Source organism: Triticum urartu, chromosome 3, assembly GCF_003073215.2.
Source record: "Triticum urartu cultivar G1812 chromosome 3, Tu2.1, whole genome shotgun sequence".
Classification (NCBI taxonomy): Eukaryota; Viridiplantae; Streptophyta; class Magnoliopsida; order Poales; family Poaceae; genus Triticum; species Triticum urartu.
In genome coordinates, this window is record NC_053024.1 from 27,087,976 (window position 1) to 27,101,778 (window position 13,803).

At 41.7% G+C, this 13,803-nt stretch overlaps 1 protein-coding gene across 1 annotated transcript; it reads left to right on the forward strand.

Annotated features, from left to right (window-relative positions):
* Window positions 1-6,196: 6,196 nt before the first annotated feature.
* Window positions 6,197-7,455, forward strand: LOC125546543 (ras-related protein RABD2a-like). Its single transcript, XM_048710767.1, has 4 exons — window positions 6,197-6,391; window positions 6,502-6,657; window positions 6,733-6,836; window positions 7,080-7,455. Exons 1-4 carry the CDS (start codon window positions 6,197-6,199, stop codon window positions 7,090-7,092), a joined length of 468 nt encoding a protein of 155 aa, XP_048566724.1. The 3' UTR covers window positions 7,093-7,455.
* Window positions 7,456-13,803: the final 6,348 nt, after the last annotated feature.

Sequence of the window (13,803 nt, forward strand, 5' to 3'; positions counted from 1 at the left end):
ATGCACCAGTTTTTGATTTAGTTGGTTGATGATGAAGTCGAAGTCATTCATGCGGATAACTCGGCCTGTGTTGCTTTGGCCGATGCGTCGGTGGATTGGTAACATCCCAATGCTACTTGCTTGACGGGACCTGACTTATCAGAGTTTGATTTTCTCAGCGCAACCAAGAATGGTTTTGTGCCCGTCTCTTTAAAGCCGACTGAATGCAATCGGCTCCAAGGTATGATATGTTTAAATGGATTCTAGCTCTGAGTGGTTACAAAAACGTCTTGTGAAATATCGGTCCAGCGAGAACGATATGTATGAGTCTATAGAGGAGTTGGATGACATGGATAAACTTGGACAAGGTTTTACGTCAGCCGATCCATTAGAAGAGGTAGATATTGGAGATGGTTCAGTCACTCGACCGACATTTATAAACAAAAATTTGAAAGCCGATTGTAAAGCTAAGTTAATCAAGATATTGAAAGAATATGTTTGTTGCTTTGCATGGGAATATCATGAGATGCCAGGGTTAAGCCGAGAGCTAGTGGAGCATCGGTTGCCTATAAAGGCCGGTTTTAGACCTTATAAACAGTCGGCCAGAAAATTTAATCCGAAAACATATGACCGGATCAAGGAAGAGATCGGTCGACTGCTTGAAGCTAATTTCATTCGACCTTGCAGGTATGCCGAGTGGATTTCTAACATTGTCCCAGTGGAGAAGAAAGGATCCGGCAAGTTGAGGGTGTGCATTGATTTCAGAGATTTGAATAGGGCTACACCCAAAGATGAGTATCCTATGCCAATAGCCGATATGCTTATTAATGATCCTTCTGGGCATAAGGTTATTAGCTTTCTAGATGGTAATGCCGGATACAATCAAATTTTTATGGCCGAAGAGGACATGTACAAGACTGCTTTTCGATGCCCTGGTTTCGTTGGTTTATTCGAGTGGACAGTGATGACATTCGGATTAAAAAATGCTGGAGCCACATATCAAAGGGCTATGAATTTGATTTTCCATGATTTACTCGGTATCATACTTGAAGTTTATATTGATGATATTGTTGTCAAATCGGATGCTTTTGAATCTCACTTGGCCGATTTGCGTTTAGCTTTTGAAAGAATGAAAAAGTATGGACTGAAGATGAATCCTTTGAAGTGTGCTTTTGGCGTGTCAGCTGGCAAGTTTTTGGGTTTCATTATTCATAAAGATGGCATAGAGATTGATCCCAAAAAGATAGAGGCTATACAGAAAGTGGAGGCTCCAACATGCAAGAGAGATATGCAAAAGTTCCTTGGCAAGGTCAACTATTTGAGAAGGTTCATAGCTAATCCGTCAGGGAAAGTTGATGCATTTACTCCTATCCTTCGGTTAAAGGATGATGCTGATTTCACTTGGGGGGCAAAACAGCAAGAAGCATTTGATATGATCAAGAATTATTTGTGCACTCCTCCGGTGATGAGAGCACCCAAGCATAGGGAACCCTTCAGACTTTACATTGCAGCAGAAGAAGAAGTTATTGGTGCTGTTCTAACTCAAGAGACCGAAGGAAAAGAGCATGCCATCACTTATTTGAGCCGCCGCTTATTGGACGCAGAGACAAGGTATACATTTATTGAGAAATTATGTCTATGTTTATATTATGCTTGCACAAAACTGAGACATTATTTAGTGCCGAGTGCTTGTGTAGTAGCTTGTCAAACCGATGTCATTAAATACATGTTGCATAGGCCAATTCTTAGTGGTAGAATTGGCAAGTGGGCTTATGCTTTGATTGAATATGATTTGGCTTATGAATCTCTAAAGTCCATGAAAGGCCAAATTGTTGCTAATTTCATTGTCGAACATCGGATTAATGACAAGCATGATGTTGATATGAACCTTATTTCATTAGTACCATGGATATTATACTTTGATGGGTCAGTTTGTAGCAATGGCCAAGGTGTTGGTATTGTTTATATATCTCCTCATGGTGCTGTTTTTGAGGCCTCATACCGCTTAGAATATTTTTGCACAAACAATCAAGCCGAATATGAAGCATTGTTATTCGGCCTAGAGATGTTACTTGCTATAGGTGTTACACATATTGAGGCTTATGGTGATTCGTTACTAGTGGTACAGCAAATATCCAAAGTCTTTCAGTGTTTGGACGAATCACTTAATGTTTATCTTGATAAATGTCTAGATATAATCTCTACTTTGGATTGTTTTAGCATTGCACATATATCTAGACATGACAACTGGAAAGCAAATGAGTTGGCACAACAAGCATCTGGATACCATGTTGATCATGGCATGTTTTATATTTCTCAAAATCCGATGTCTTGTCTTACCAGTCTAGAAGAGGCCGAACCAGAACCCACTGATTCGGTCATTAACAAAAAATCTAGTGCAGGTGACAATTCCGACTGGAGGAAGCCCATTGTTGCTTACTTGCGTAATCCGAGTGAAAGGGTGGACAGGGCTGTTCGGCGTATGGCTTTTAAATATACTATGAGGGATGATGATCTTTATCGCCGAACAGTTGATGATGTTCTTTTAAAGTGCTTGGATGAGGACCAAGCAAGAGTTGCTATGGGAGAGGTACATGAAGGCATTTGTGGTACTCACCAGTCGGCTCCCAAGATGAAATGGTTATTACGACGTGCTGGGTTTTATTGGCCGACCATGAGTAATGATTGCTTCAGATATTATAAAGGGTGCGAAGCTTGTCAAAAATTTGGTGATATTCAATTGGCTCCCACTGCTATGTTACATCCTATTATCAAGCCGTGGCCTTTCAGAGGATGGGGTTTAGACTTTATTGGGCAAATCCATCCGTCTTCTTCAAAGGGGCATCGGTTCGTATTGGTGGCAACTGATTATTTCACTAAGTGGTCTGAAGCAGTACCTCTCAAGAACATGACGCATACGGAGGTAATTAAATTCATAACCGAGCACATTATTCATAGATTCGGTATTCCTCAAACGTTAACTACAGATCAAGGTTCATCTTTTATGTCACACCAAGACAGAGAGTTTGCCGAATCTTATAACATAAAGTTGCTCAATTCCTCCCCATATTATGCCCAAGCTAATGGACAAGCTGAGTCTAGCAATAAAATTTTAATCAAGCTCATCAAGAAGAAGATTGAGGATAATCCACGGAGATGGCATGACTTGTTGTCTGAGGCATTATGGGCACATAGAATCTCAAGGCATGGTGCTACGAGAGTGACTCCATATGAGCTAGTATATGGTCAGGAGGCTGTTTTACCAGTGGAAGTAAATTTGAATGCTTTGAGAATAGCCAAACAAAATGATTTATTGGCAATAGACTTCTATAACTTGATGATGGACAACATTGATGAGGTTGCTGATAAACGTTTGGCTGCTTTGAATGCCATAGAGAGAGATAAGTTGAGGGTGGCAAGGGCTTACAATAAGAAAGTCAAGTTGAGGAATTTTCAAGTTGGTGACCTCGTCTGGAAAGTGATTCTACCGATTGGTTCAAGAGATAGAAAATTCGGGAAGTGGTCTCCAAGTTGGGAAGGTCCTTTTAGGATTACAAGAGTTGTTCCCGGAAATTCATATTTGGTGGAATCAATACAGGGGGCATTGTTACCTCGAACTCTCAATGGCAAATATTTGAAGAATTACCACCCGAGCGTGTGGCAGGAAGCCTAAGTAGGCAACGGCCGATATACGATTATCGCCCTTAGCACAAACATGGCTGATAAATAATTATCGCCCTGAGAAAAATAAATGGCCGATGGAGTGCTGGCATCGTCCTTAGAACGAACACCATGCATATTATTTTTCGGCGTGCAAGCTTTGCCAAAAAACAGGGGGGCATGTGTTGACACCTGATTTTGGCAAGATACAGAGTGAAAGGATTTTCAGCATGAGAAAGTTTCATATCATCGAGTGGAACAACTTTGATGTTTAGGCTATCACCATTCGACCTCATCTCAGTGGCCGAAGTTGTACTTCGAGTGACAAAATTTAATGTTCTGAGTGCTTTTCGGCTGATTACGCCCTCAATATGACCTCAGATGAAGGAGTGCTCTAAAGGAATTGTCTTCGCCTCGTCGAGACGATCGATTTTCATATATAAATCATCTCAATCCGAGTTCGTATGCAACCTGTGGAGACAAAACAAGGTCAGAAACAGAAGCTGCAGAGTCATTTCAGACCAACCGAGTTGATTGACTCGGTGAGACCGAGTTGATCCGAAAAATTACAGAAAGTTACAGAAAGTTTGCAACGTTCACTCGGTGGGACCGAAAAAAACTAATCGGTGAGACCGAGATTGATGCGGAGATTGCCAAAGATTCCTGTCCGAGTTAGGTTAGGGTTTTTGATGTTTTGGACGGAATTTTTAGTCCTTTTCTTGTACGGGAAGTCCAGCCGCCTCTTATATATGTTGGGGGTGACGGCCGATTGAAACAACACACAATCGAACAAATCTATCTACATCTTTTACCTTTACTTTTCCTTCTCCCTTGTTCTTCTTCTTCCTCGTTCTTCGTTCGTTCTTCTTCATTGTAGGGCGGCGAACCTCGAGGCCCTAGGGGCGATCAGGTCAACCTAGGGCAGCCCATAGCCGCTACGCGCCCTGACGGGGTCCCTCCCGGGCGTGTGGGGTTTCGGGTCCTCAAAAGCGCCCGCCGAATTGTCTTGCGTACCGCGCTTCCGGCAGGTCTCCTTTGACGTGAGCTGCGGTGCATCACCCCCAGCGTCGAGGGTACACGGTGACGTGTTCGTGTGCGAACAGTAGGGTATATATAGGAATATAAGAGGGGTAGAGACTTGGAGTACAAGACAAGTTACTTGTGGTTTAAACTAATTCTATCTCTATCTTCTTATTTCTAACTTAAATCCAATTATATTTCTAACATGCACCACACATTGGTCACTCTGAAAGCTGCACGTGCTAAGTTAGCTTCTTCATACATTCTTCTTGTCATTCCATTGAATAATGATAAAATCTGCTCCGCTGTAGACTGTAAGCTAGTTGTTGCCTGTGCACGACCTAATGTCTAAAAGGGCTTAGGGAAATGTTAAAATCTTGTCCAACATACTTTTGCGCTGACAATCTTCATTGTGATTCTTGAAATAGGTTTTTGTTCCGCTTTATAGATAAAGTCAAATGATTGATGATGAGGAAACCTTCTTATACAGTAGATCAACGATAGAACAAAACAACATAGATAGAAATGGAACACAATGCAGACAACAAAAGATGAGCGCATTCTAGGATTCATTATTTGCTATATTTGGCATTTATGAATAAATTTGTATTTCATTTGACATAATTCAAATTTGAACTACAATTACATATAAAATTTTCCAAAAAATGAACAAAGACCGTGTTGATCTTCTAAAACTAATGTTTGGCAAGTTGAAACATGTAGATGTGAAAACTAAAACACAAACTTAATTTTAGGTTTTTGAATTTACAAATAATTTTAATGTATTTGTTTGAAAACTTTGAAATTAATGTTGGTGTAGTTGCTCTTAAGGTGTTTTGCACTTTTAATTAATCTTTGTAACAGATCCAGGTCCTTTTTGAAAAGAAAAGTACATGAATGAATGTTCATGATTTTCTTTCGAAAACACTAACGTCCACACGTATGGCAACATTGCTACTCGTCCACACGTCTGGATTACCATGCAGTTAAGTTTGCACGAATCTTGACACACTGAGGCAGTTTTCGCGTGCCACGTAGGATCGGTGTGTGGGCGTTGGAAAGGTCGCCCACATGCCCCACAGCACGCGGTTGTCAGCTGCACTGTATGGGCGAAGTAGTTTCTACCCACACAGCCACCACCTAGTCCACGCGCGTGTGGGCGAACTGCTTTTCGCCCACACCACAATCGTCCGTTGTTGGATGGCAACTGCAGTGCGCGTACATGGCAACTAGGCAAACACACATGGCAACTATGAATCGTTTGCTAGACGGCAACTGCAGTTGCGCGTACGTGGCAATCAGATAAACATACATGACAACTGTGATTAACCACACGTGGCAATTAGGTAAACACACATGGCAACTATTGTTCGACCACATGTGGCAAGTAGTTAATCACACACGACAACTATGGTTTGATTACACGCGGCAACTCTCATAAATTAAACATGACAACTATAGTTAACCAAAACAAAGAGAGTTGCCATGCTTATACAATCATATTTGCCATCCCGGATAACTATATCTGACATCCCGGATGGCAACTAAATCGTCATACCGCGGGTACCTAATGCAGCTGCGCCATGACATGTGGGCACATTTGCTTCGTAGAGGTTTTTCCTTACTTCCCACAACTACATTTCCTAACTATAATTATCAGTGGGACACTGCTGGGCAAGAACGCTTCAGAACTATTACTAGCAGCTACTATCGAGGGGCTCACGGGATCATTGTAAGTTTGTTTATGTGAAATCTTATTTCTATTTTTCACATGCTATTTAACATGCATAAATGTTCCACTTCTTATATATTTTGAATACGTATATACAAATGGGGTTTCAGATTGTCTATGACGTGACAGATCAGGACAGCTTCAACAATGTGAAGCAGTGGTTGAACGAGATTGATCGCTATGGTAGTGAGAATGTTAACAAACTTCTTGTAGGGAACAAATCTGATCTCATTGACAAAAGAGTTGTATCATATGAGACAGCGAAGGTACCTTATGCTTTACTCATATCTGCTGAAGCATTCTTTCTGCTCTTTGTGTTTACGTTTGGTGTATATATGCAGGCATTTGCTGATGAGATTGGCATCCCATTCATGGAGACCAGTGCAAAGAATGCCTTGAACGTTGAGCAGGCTTTCATGGCTATGTCTGCTTCAATCAAGGACAGGTGTGTGTTCCCAGACGGTTTAATTAGCATAGGCCATCCTACTAGTCCACTTTTTTTAACTACCATTATTTTACACTTTATTTACTACTCATTGATGCTTTGTTCCTATAGTATCATAACCAAAATTGCCCTACACTCTTTAGCATGTTGTTGTTAACTGTTCTATGTTATTCCTCACGGTGTTGTTCTATGTACACCTCATAGAAAGAGCATATAATTATGAATAAAAATCTTGGTTTCCAGGATGGCGAGCTAGCCAGCCGCAAAACAGCGCTCGCCCATCCACAGTGCAGATACACGGGCAACCTGTCGAACAGAAGACGAGCTGCTGCTCTTCTTGAAATGCAGGCAGCCGTCATCCGTGTTACCCAAATGGAGACGGAAACTTGGCCGCGCCATCCTTGAGTCCATGCTTCTAGGCCTACTACATCTTACACCTTCATTCAATTCTTTCTAGTGTACTTATTAGCTCTTGAATCATTGGACTTGTAACACCGGACGGAGTTTGGAGACAGTATCTTCTTCTAGTTGTGTATCTTGAATGGTTATATGTTACGATTTGCAGCTGTTGCTTTTCTTCCCTAAATTTAAGGCGATTTCTACTTTTACTTGACCAAAATGTTTCGTTCTTCAAAATATTATTCGACAGTATGCTTATCTTTATGGTAAAAAAGGTCCTGATTATAATTTTCAAGGTGCACTTGTTGATTTTTGAAGGCAGCATTAGGAATGTGCACAACATGGCATGTTGCCAACATTAGATCAACCGGGGCATGTTTGGTTGCCCGGGCAAATTGCTAACAGTAGATCAACCGGAGCATGTTTGGTTGGCTGCATTGTTAGTCTCAGTGGGCCTGGTCGAGTTGCCTGTATTTGTGCTATGGGTATGCAAAGTAGAGCTGTTTTGCTCAACCCGTGGTGGGAGCTGTTTTGCTCAACCCGTGGTGGGAACTGTTTTGCTCAAATGCAGCACCTCGTATCATACATAACATAAGAACAACATAATACAATTAACAGTAGAAATAAGAACAACAGCTAAATAGTTAGTTCACAATACCTAATTAGACCATAGTTTTAGACATCAAAGGCATCCCATGCCCCTGCATGACCCCAGGGGTGTTGAACCCTGAGCAAAATATACAGTTTTGCAGTAAGTTCAGATGATCAAGCCTAGCCCTGAGAGCCACATGACGAGCAAGTTGCTGTGGATGATTGTGTGACGCCGACAGAAGTAGTCTCAACTGCTCCCGAGCACCATCTGCCCCTGAAATGTATGGACCTACACCCATAACTCACACCACTTGTTGGCAGAGGCTGACGACATCAGGAAGGCTGAGGACTAGCCATTTCTTTATCACCGTCCTAAAGGCAGGCGGGAATAACCAGCATGGTGATCTCTTCCTCGTCCTTGATCTGCACATAGAACCTGATCGACTCTCGTGCACCCTCCTTGTGGCCGAGCCTAGGCCTCCGCCCAACGGCTGGCTCATGGCGGCTACTCTGCCCGACACCACCTCCCTCCCGAGCTAGCAGTTGATGGGGATGATGCCCTCGGCATCCTTGGCGCCGGTGATGACATACGCCCCTGTGCCGATGGTGTCCCACTCCATCTTCACAACCTTATCAGTTTAGTGGATGAGGGTAAGCAAAATTACAATAACCATTGGTCGTTGTGTTGGTCATTTGCAACCGTCACTGATAAGTGGCGATTACACTTGGATGGTGCTACGATAAAATCATAGCATTGTCAAAGTGCAACTGCCAATGGTCCGTGCTATGATCAGAAATGCCATCAAATGCATCAATCTAGTATGCACATGCTCCCACGTCTTCAACCAACCCAAAATAGATAAATAAAAACAAAAGAACTAAAGATAACCGATAAGATACAAAGAAAATCAAAAGATAAAGAAAAAGAAATAGGTGAATACATCACTGATGCCTGAACTTGCTAGGAATGTGCATTTTGATGCCTGAACTTGCAAAATACATTAAGCTGGTTTCGTAACTTGGCATGGACATGTATATATGGTTCAAATCTCGTTTTTATACATTCATGACGTTGACGAGGCACGCCAGGGTGTCAGGGACAAGGCGTGTGGCCTGTTTTTGTTTTGTGCCCCCCCCCCCCCCCCCGCCGCCGCCAAATAGTTGTTTTCTTATAAAAAGGCCCTCAGAGAAAAACTAATAAATTGTAAAAATAACTATTAATCAATTTAATAATTAAAAATTAGTCCGGGGTTTGAACCAGCGACCTAAGACACACAGGTGTGCGTGTCTAGCTAGTCAACCGGTTCAAATTTAGTGTTAAGAAAGGATTCATATGATCCCCAAAAAAGGATTCGTATACTTTGTAAACATAAAGGTGAACTACATAAATTAATTTTTTTATTCGCAGCCGCACATACCACTCCTGATTATAACTTTCAAGGTGCACTTGTTGATTGTTGAAGGCAGCATTAGGTATGGCACAACATGACAAGTTGCCAACATTAGATCAACTGGGGCGTGTTTGGTTGCCCGGGCAAATTGCCAACATTAGATCAGTTGGACGTGCTTGGTTGCCTGCATCTTTTGTCTCAGTGGGCCAGGTTGAGTTGCCTGTATTTGTGCTATTGGTATGCAAAGCAGAGCTGTTTTGCTCACCCCGTGGTGGTCTTACCACACAAATGCAACACTTCATATCATACATAACATAAGAACAACATAATACAATTAACAGTAGAAATAAGAACAATAGATAAATAGTTCATAATACCTAATTAGACCATAGTTTAAGACATCAAAGGCATCCCATCCCCCTGCATGACCCCAGGGTGTTGAACCCTGAGCAAAATATATAGTTTTGCACTAAGTTGAGCAAAATATACAGTTTTGCAGTAAGTTCATACGATCAAGCCTAGCCCAGAGAGCCACATGACGAGTAGCTGTGGATGATTGTGTGATGCCGACAGAAGTAGTCTCAACTGCTCCCGAGCACCATCTGCCTCTGAAATGTATGGCCCTACACCTAGAACTCACACCACTTGTTGGCAGAGGCTGACAACACCAGGAGGGTTGACGATTGCCATTTCTTTATCACCGTCCTAAAGGCAGGCGGGATGACCAGCATGGTAAAAATAACTATTAATCAATTTATAATATTTAAAAATAGTCCGGGGTTCGAACCTCGACACAGGTGTGCGTGGCTAGCCAGCCGACCGGTTCAAATTTGGAGGTGTTTGGTTCACAGTTTTACACCCGGTATCTGATTACATCGCAAACCGATACCGTTAATCGTGTTTGCTTCGCTTTGCAGATCCCGCATAGACAGGTCCCATCACAGTTTACGTTACAGCCAGAGCGAGCCGACTCGGGCGAATTCTTCTGGCTTCGATCCCCAATCCCCGCCCAGTCCCGTGCTAGCTGCCTAGACGAGGGGTTCCTGTTTTCTTTTTCTTTTTACGCTAGGGCTCCGATTTTCTTGCTGGTATCCATTGCGGTTAGAACACTTTTTTTTCGAAACGGAGGCAAAAGAATTGCCTTATCGATTAATAAAAAAGAAGAGAATTGCCCAGTTAATTTATGGAAAACCGGGCTAAAACCAATACAATCAGACCATAATTGGACTACTCAGCAATCATGAGACCCTATGAGCACATGTGCAACCTGCCAAACCCTCCCAACATACTACAAACGTAACTCCCGATGCTTGTACACAACAATTGAACCCGACAAGAACATCCCAACAAAAGATAATGGACCACACCAAAACGACAATGACGACCCAACCCGTGAGGACGAGCTGACCGTGAGGATGAGCCGAGGGACCGAGAATCATCCACTAAGCCGTTAGAACACTTAACCAAACAAGAATGGATTTTGGCCGATATTGTTTACATCAATGGTGTAAACCCATTACGTTTACATTTCCGTTTCACTTCTGGAACCAAACACCTTAGGGTTAAGAAAGGATTCATATGATCCTAAAAAAAAGGATTTGTATACTTTGTAAACATAAAGCTGAACGACACAAATTAATTTTTTTTATTCGCAGCCGCACATACCACTCCAACCGACAACATTATATGGCAAAATGATAAATTTAGGTTTATGACATAACGAGCCCGTGTGGCTAAAACGGACCATAGTGTGGCTCAGTTTTGAACGTGTTTTTTTTTCATTTCATTTTAAATATATTAATTATAATTGTGTGTTACAAACAATATACAATATTTAAAACAAATTACATTAAAAAGATTTATATATTTTCATAAAATACCTATGCAATAATTTAACAGAAATACACATAACAAAATTATGAGTTAAGTATATATTTTATAATTTGAAAAAATGTTTGCATTTTAATAAAATATTAAAGTAATTTTAGAAATGTTCATATATTTAAATAAATTATCATATAACTTTAAAATTTCCACATTATGAATAAAATATTTATGTAGTATATCAATGTGTTCATGCTTTAACTAAAACTGTGTTATTTTAAAAGGTTTATATAGTGTATAGGTTTGTGTGTTTCTATAAAAAATAAATGCAAGCCTAGTGCGCCATTAGGCTGCGTATCCTCACATGAATAATAGTTGAATCATATAAACATTTTGATCATTCATAAATAGTTTCAATTGTATGAATATGTTTTAAAATAACACATGATTTTTTTTAGGATACACGTGAATTCTTTTTGATACATGACAACTCATTGGTTGGAGTGGCATCCGTGCCTGGTCTACAAGCTTTGGTCCGATGTGCGGATCACAGAGCCGGTGCTGTTTTTGCTGGATTATTAAATTCCTTTTTATTTATTTTGTTCGGTCAAATGTTTATAAAGGTTATGAATCATTAAATATTAGCAAATGTGAAGTTGTCGAGTGCACACTCTGGACTGGTAGGTTGCAGGCTCGAGCCACCACATGACAAGTTTTAGTTTTTATTTTATAGTTTATCAGTTTCTCCCCGAGGGCCTTCTTGTAAGAAAAATAATTTTGGGAGTTTTCCGCAAAAACCAAGCCAAACACCCTTGTCACTGGCAGCGGGTCCCATGGCATGCTGGCATGCCTCGTAAGTATACAAACATCATTTAAACCAAATATGCACGTCTATGCCAATTTATAAAACCAGTTCAATGTATTTTCCAAGTTTAGGCACTAGAATGCACATTCACGACAAGTTCAAGCACAACGGATGTATTTACCTCGGAAAGAAATGAAAAACACACAAGAAAATCAGAAAAAAAAACCGGACCAAAACCAGAACAGCCAGCGAGCGAATCATCAATCCCGAAGCGAGCCAGAAGAAGCATGGGCGTCGGATCGCGGGGAGCGCCGCAACCCTTCTATCGCTCGAAACGGTGTGCTCTGCAGTAACTGCAGGGAAATGGCCGGCCATCTTGCTAGGTGGCTACCATTTCTCTCGTGAAGTTTGGTGGCCACGCTGAGGCGTTGCGGTCTTGCTCACCACACAGACACCGACCATTTACACATTGTGCGACCGGTGGCCTCACACTCGGTATGTACTCTCCAAACCGGCATGCAAGGGATTCGATAGCCTGGCACTGCTCACCCTTTGGAAACTATGGACTTTCAATGGCGCCCCGAGCACCACTAGGCGGAAGGTCTAGGCCGTCATCGCAATGGAGGGCGACTTATGGAAGAAGGCAGGTGCTGCTGGTTGCAAGCTATTTGGAAACAGTGGCGTGTGTGTAGATTGGTAGGCATAGTTTAAATTCGAAAGATGCGGGACCAAACTCTTCTATCTGGTGTAACTCAAGGTGCCAACTCTCGTCCAATGAACAAGATATATTGAATCCTTCAAAGAAAACACAAGATATATATATTGAAACCTACCGACTGCATGTGAAGCTAGTAAATACATTAATTGGAGCTAGCTTTTGGACCATACTCATGTGTGGTGTGCGGCTATATATTGCACACACGTATGTGAAATTCACAATTTAGTTGCGCTAGCAACAAAAGTAGAAGGGATATATCAGGGTCAGTATACAATAGTTCAATCTACTGGGTGTGCAACCACTACGGTATTAGAGATTGGTCATTTAGCTATACCCGCAGTAACCATACACATTGGAAAAGGAGACATCTGGAATTGAGGGGAAACAATATGCTTAGAACTAGATTGAAGATATCTATGGCGTCGAGCACCCTACATGGTAGGATACCATATAGGACACCATGTAGTCTGTTGTCTCAAGCTTTCTTTTGTTTTGAAAGATCCATCTGGTGCCTGGCTTTATATTGATCAAAGCAGGGAGCATATGGGAAGAGTACAAAGGTGTATTGTGATCCAAGGATCAAGGAGAAAATTAAAAAAAGAGGCACCACTAGCCAACCCTTCCAGCTCCTAACAAGCTTCCCATGATACTACTAAGTCTTGGCTAAATTCTCGCACTTTCATCCCCAAAAGGGGGCTCAATGAATTTTACACTCGCCTGGCGTGAGAGTTAAAAATCGCGTCTGACAACTGCTATAACGCCGCTCACTGAAGCAACCTTGGCTCTGAAAGTGCACTCATTTCTTTCTTGCCAGATCCTCCAAAGTATTAGCAGTCCTAGGGTCTTCGGCGGTTTTATGAACTTTGGTTGGGCCGCATCGATCAAACACACTCAAAATCATAGTCTTTACTATCAAACACATAAAGCCGCTTTTTCCTCAAGTTCAGACGACCTGTTTTCATTATTTGGTGCGCCTAACTGGTGTTGAATGTTTCTCTTGCTGGCACACAAGCAGAGGGTATTCACCGACCGCCTCCACCGAAGCTTGACCGTGTTGTAAAGAAGCCGAATCAAAAGCTCATCTTCTCATACACTGCTCAGTTCCTAGGGCGACATGTACGATTATTGACTCTCTCAACATTACTCCGGACGACTACACCTCCTTTCATGTTGAGTCATCTCCGGCAAATAAAGTAAGGAACGCAGTAATTATGGCTCGCTTGTTGAATATCTAGAAGT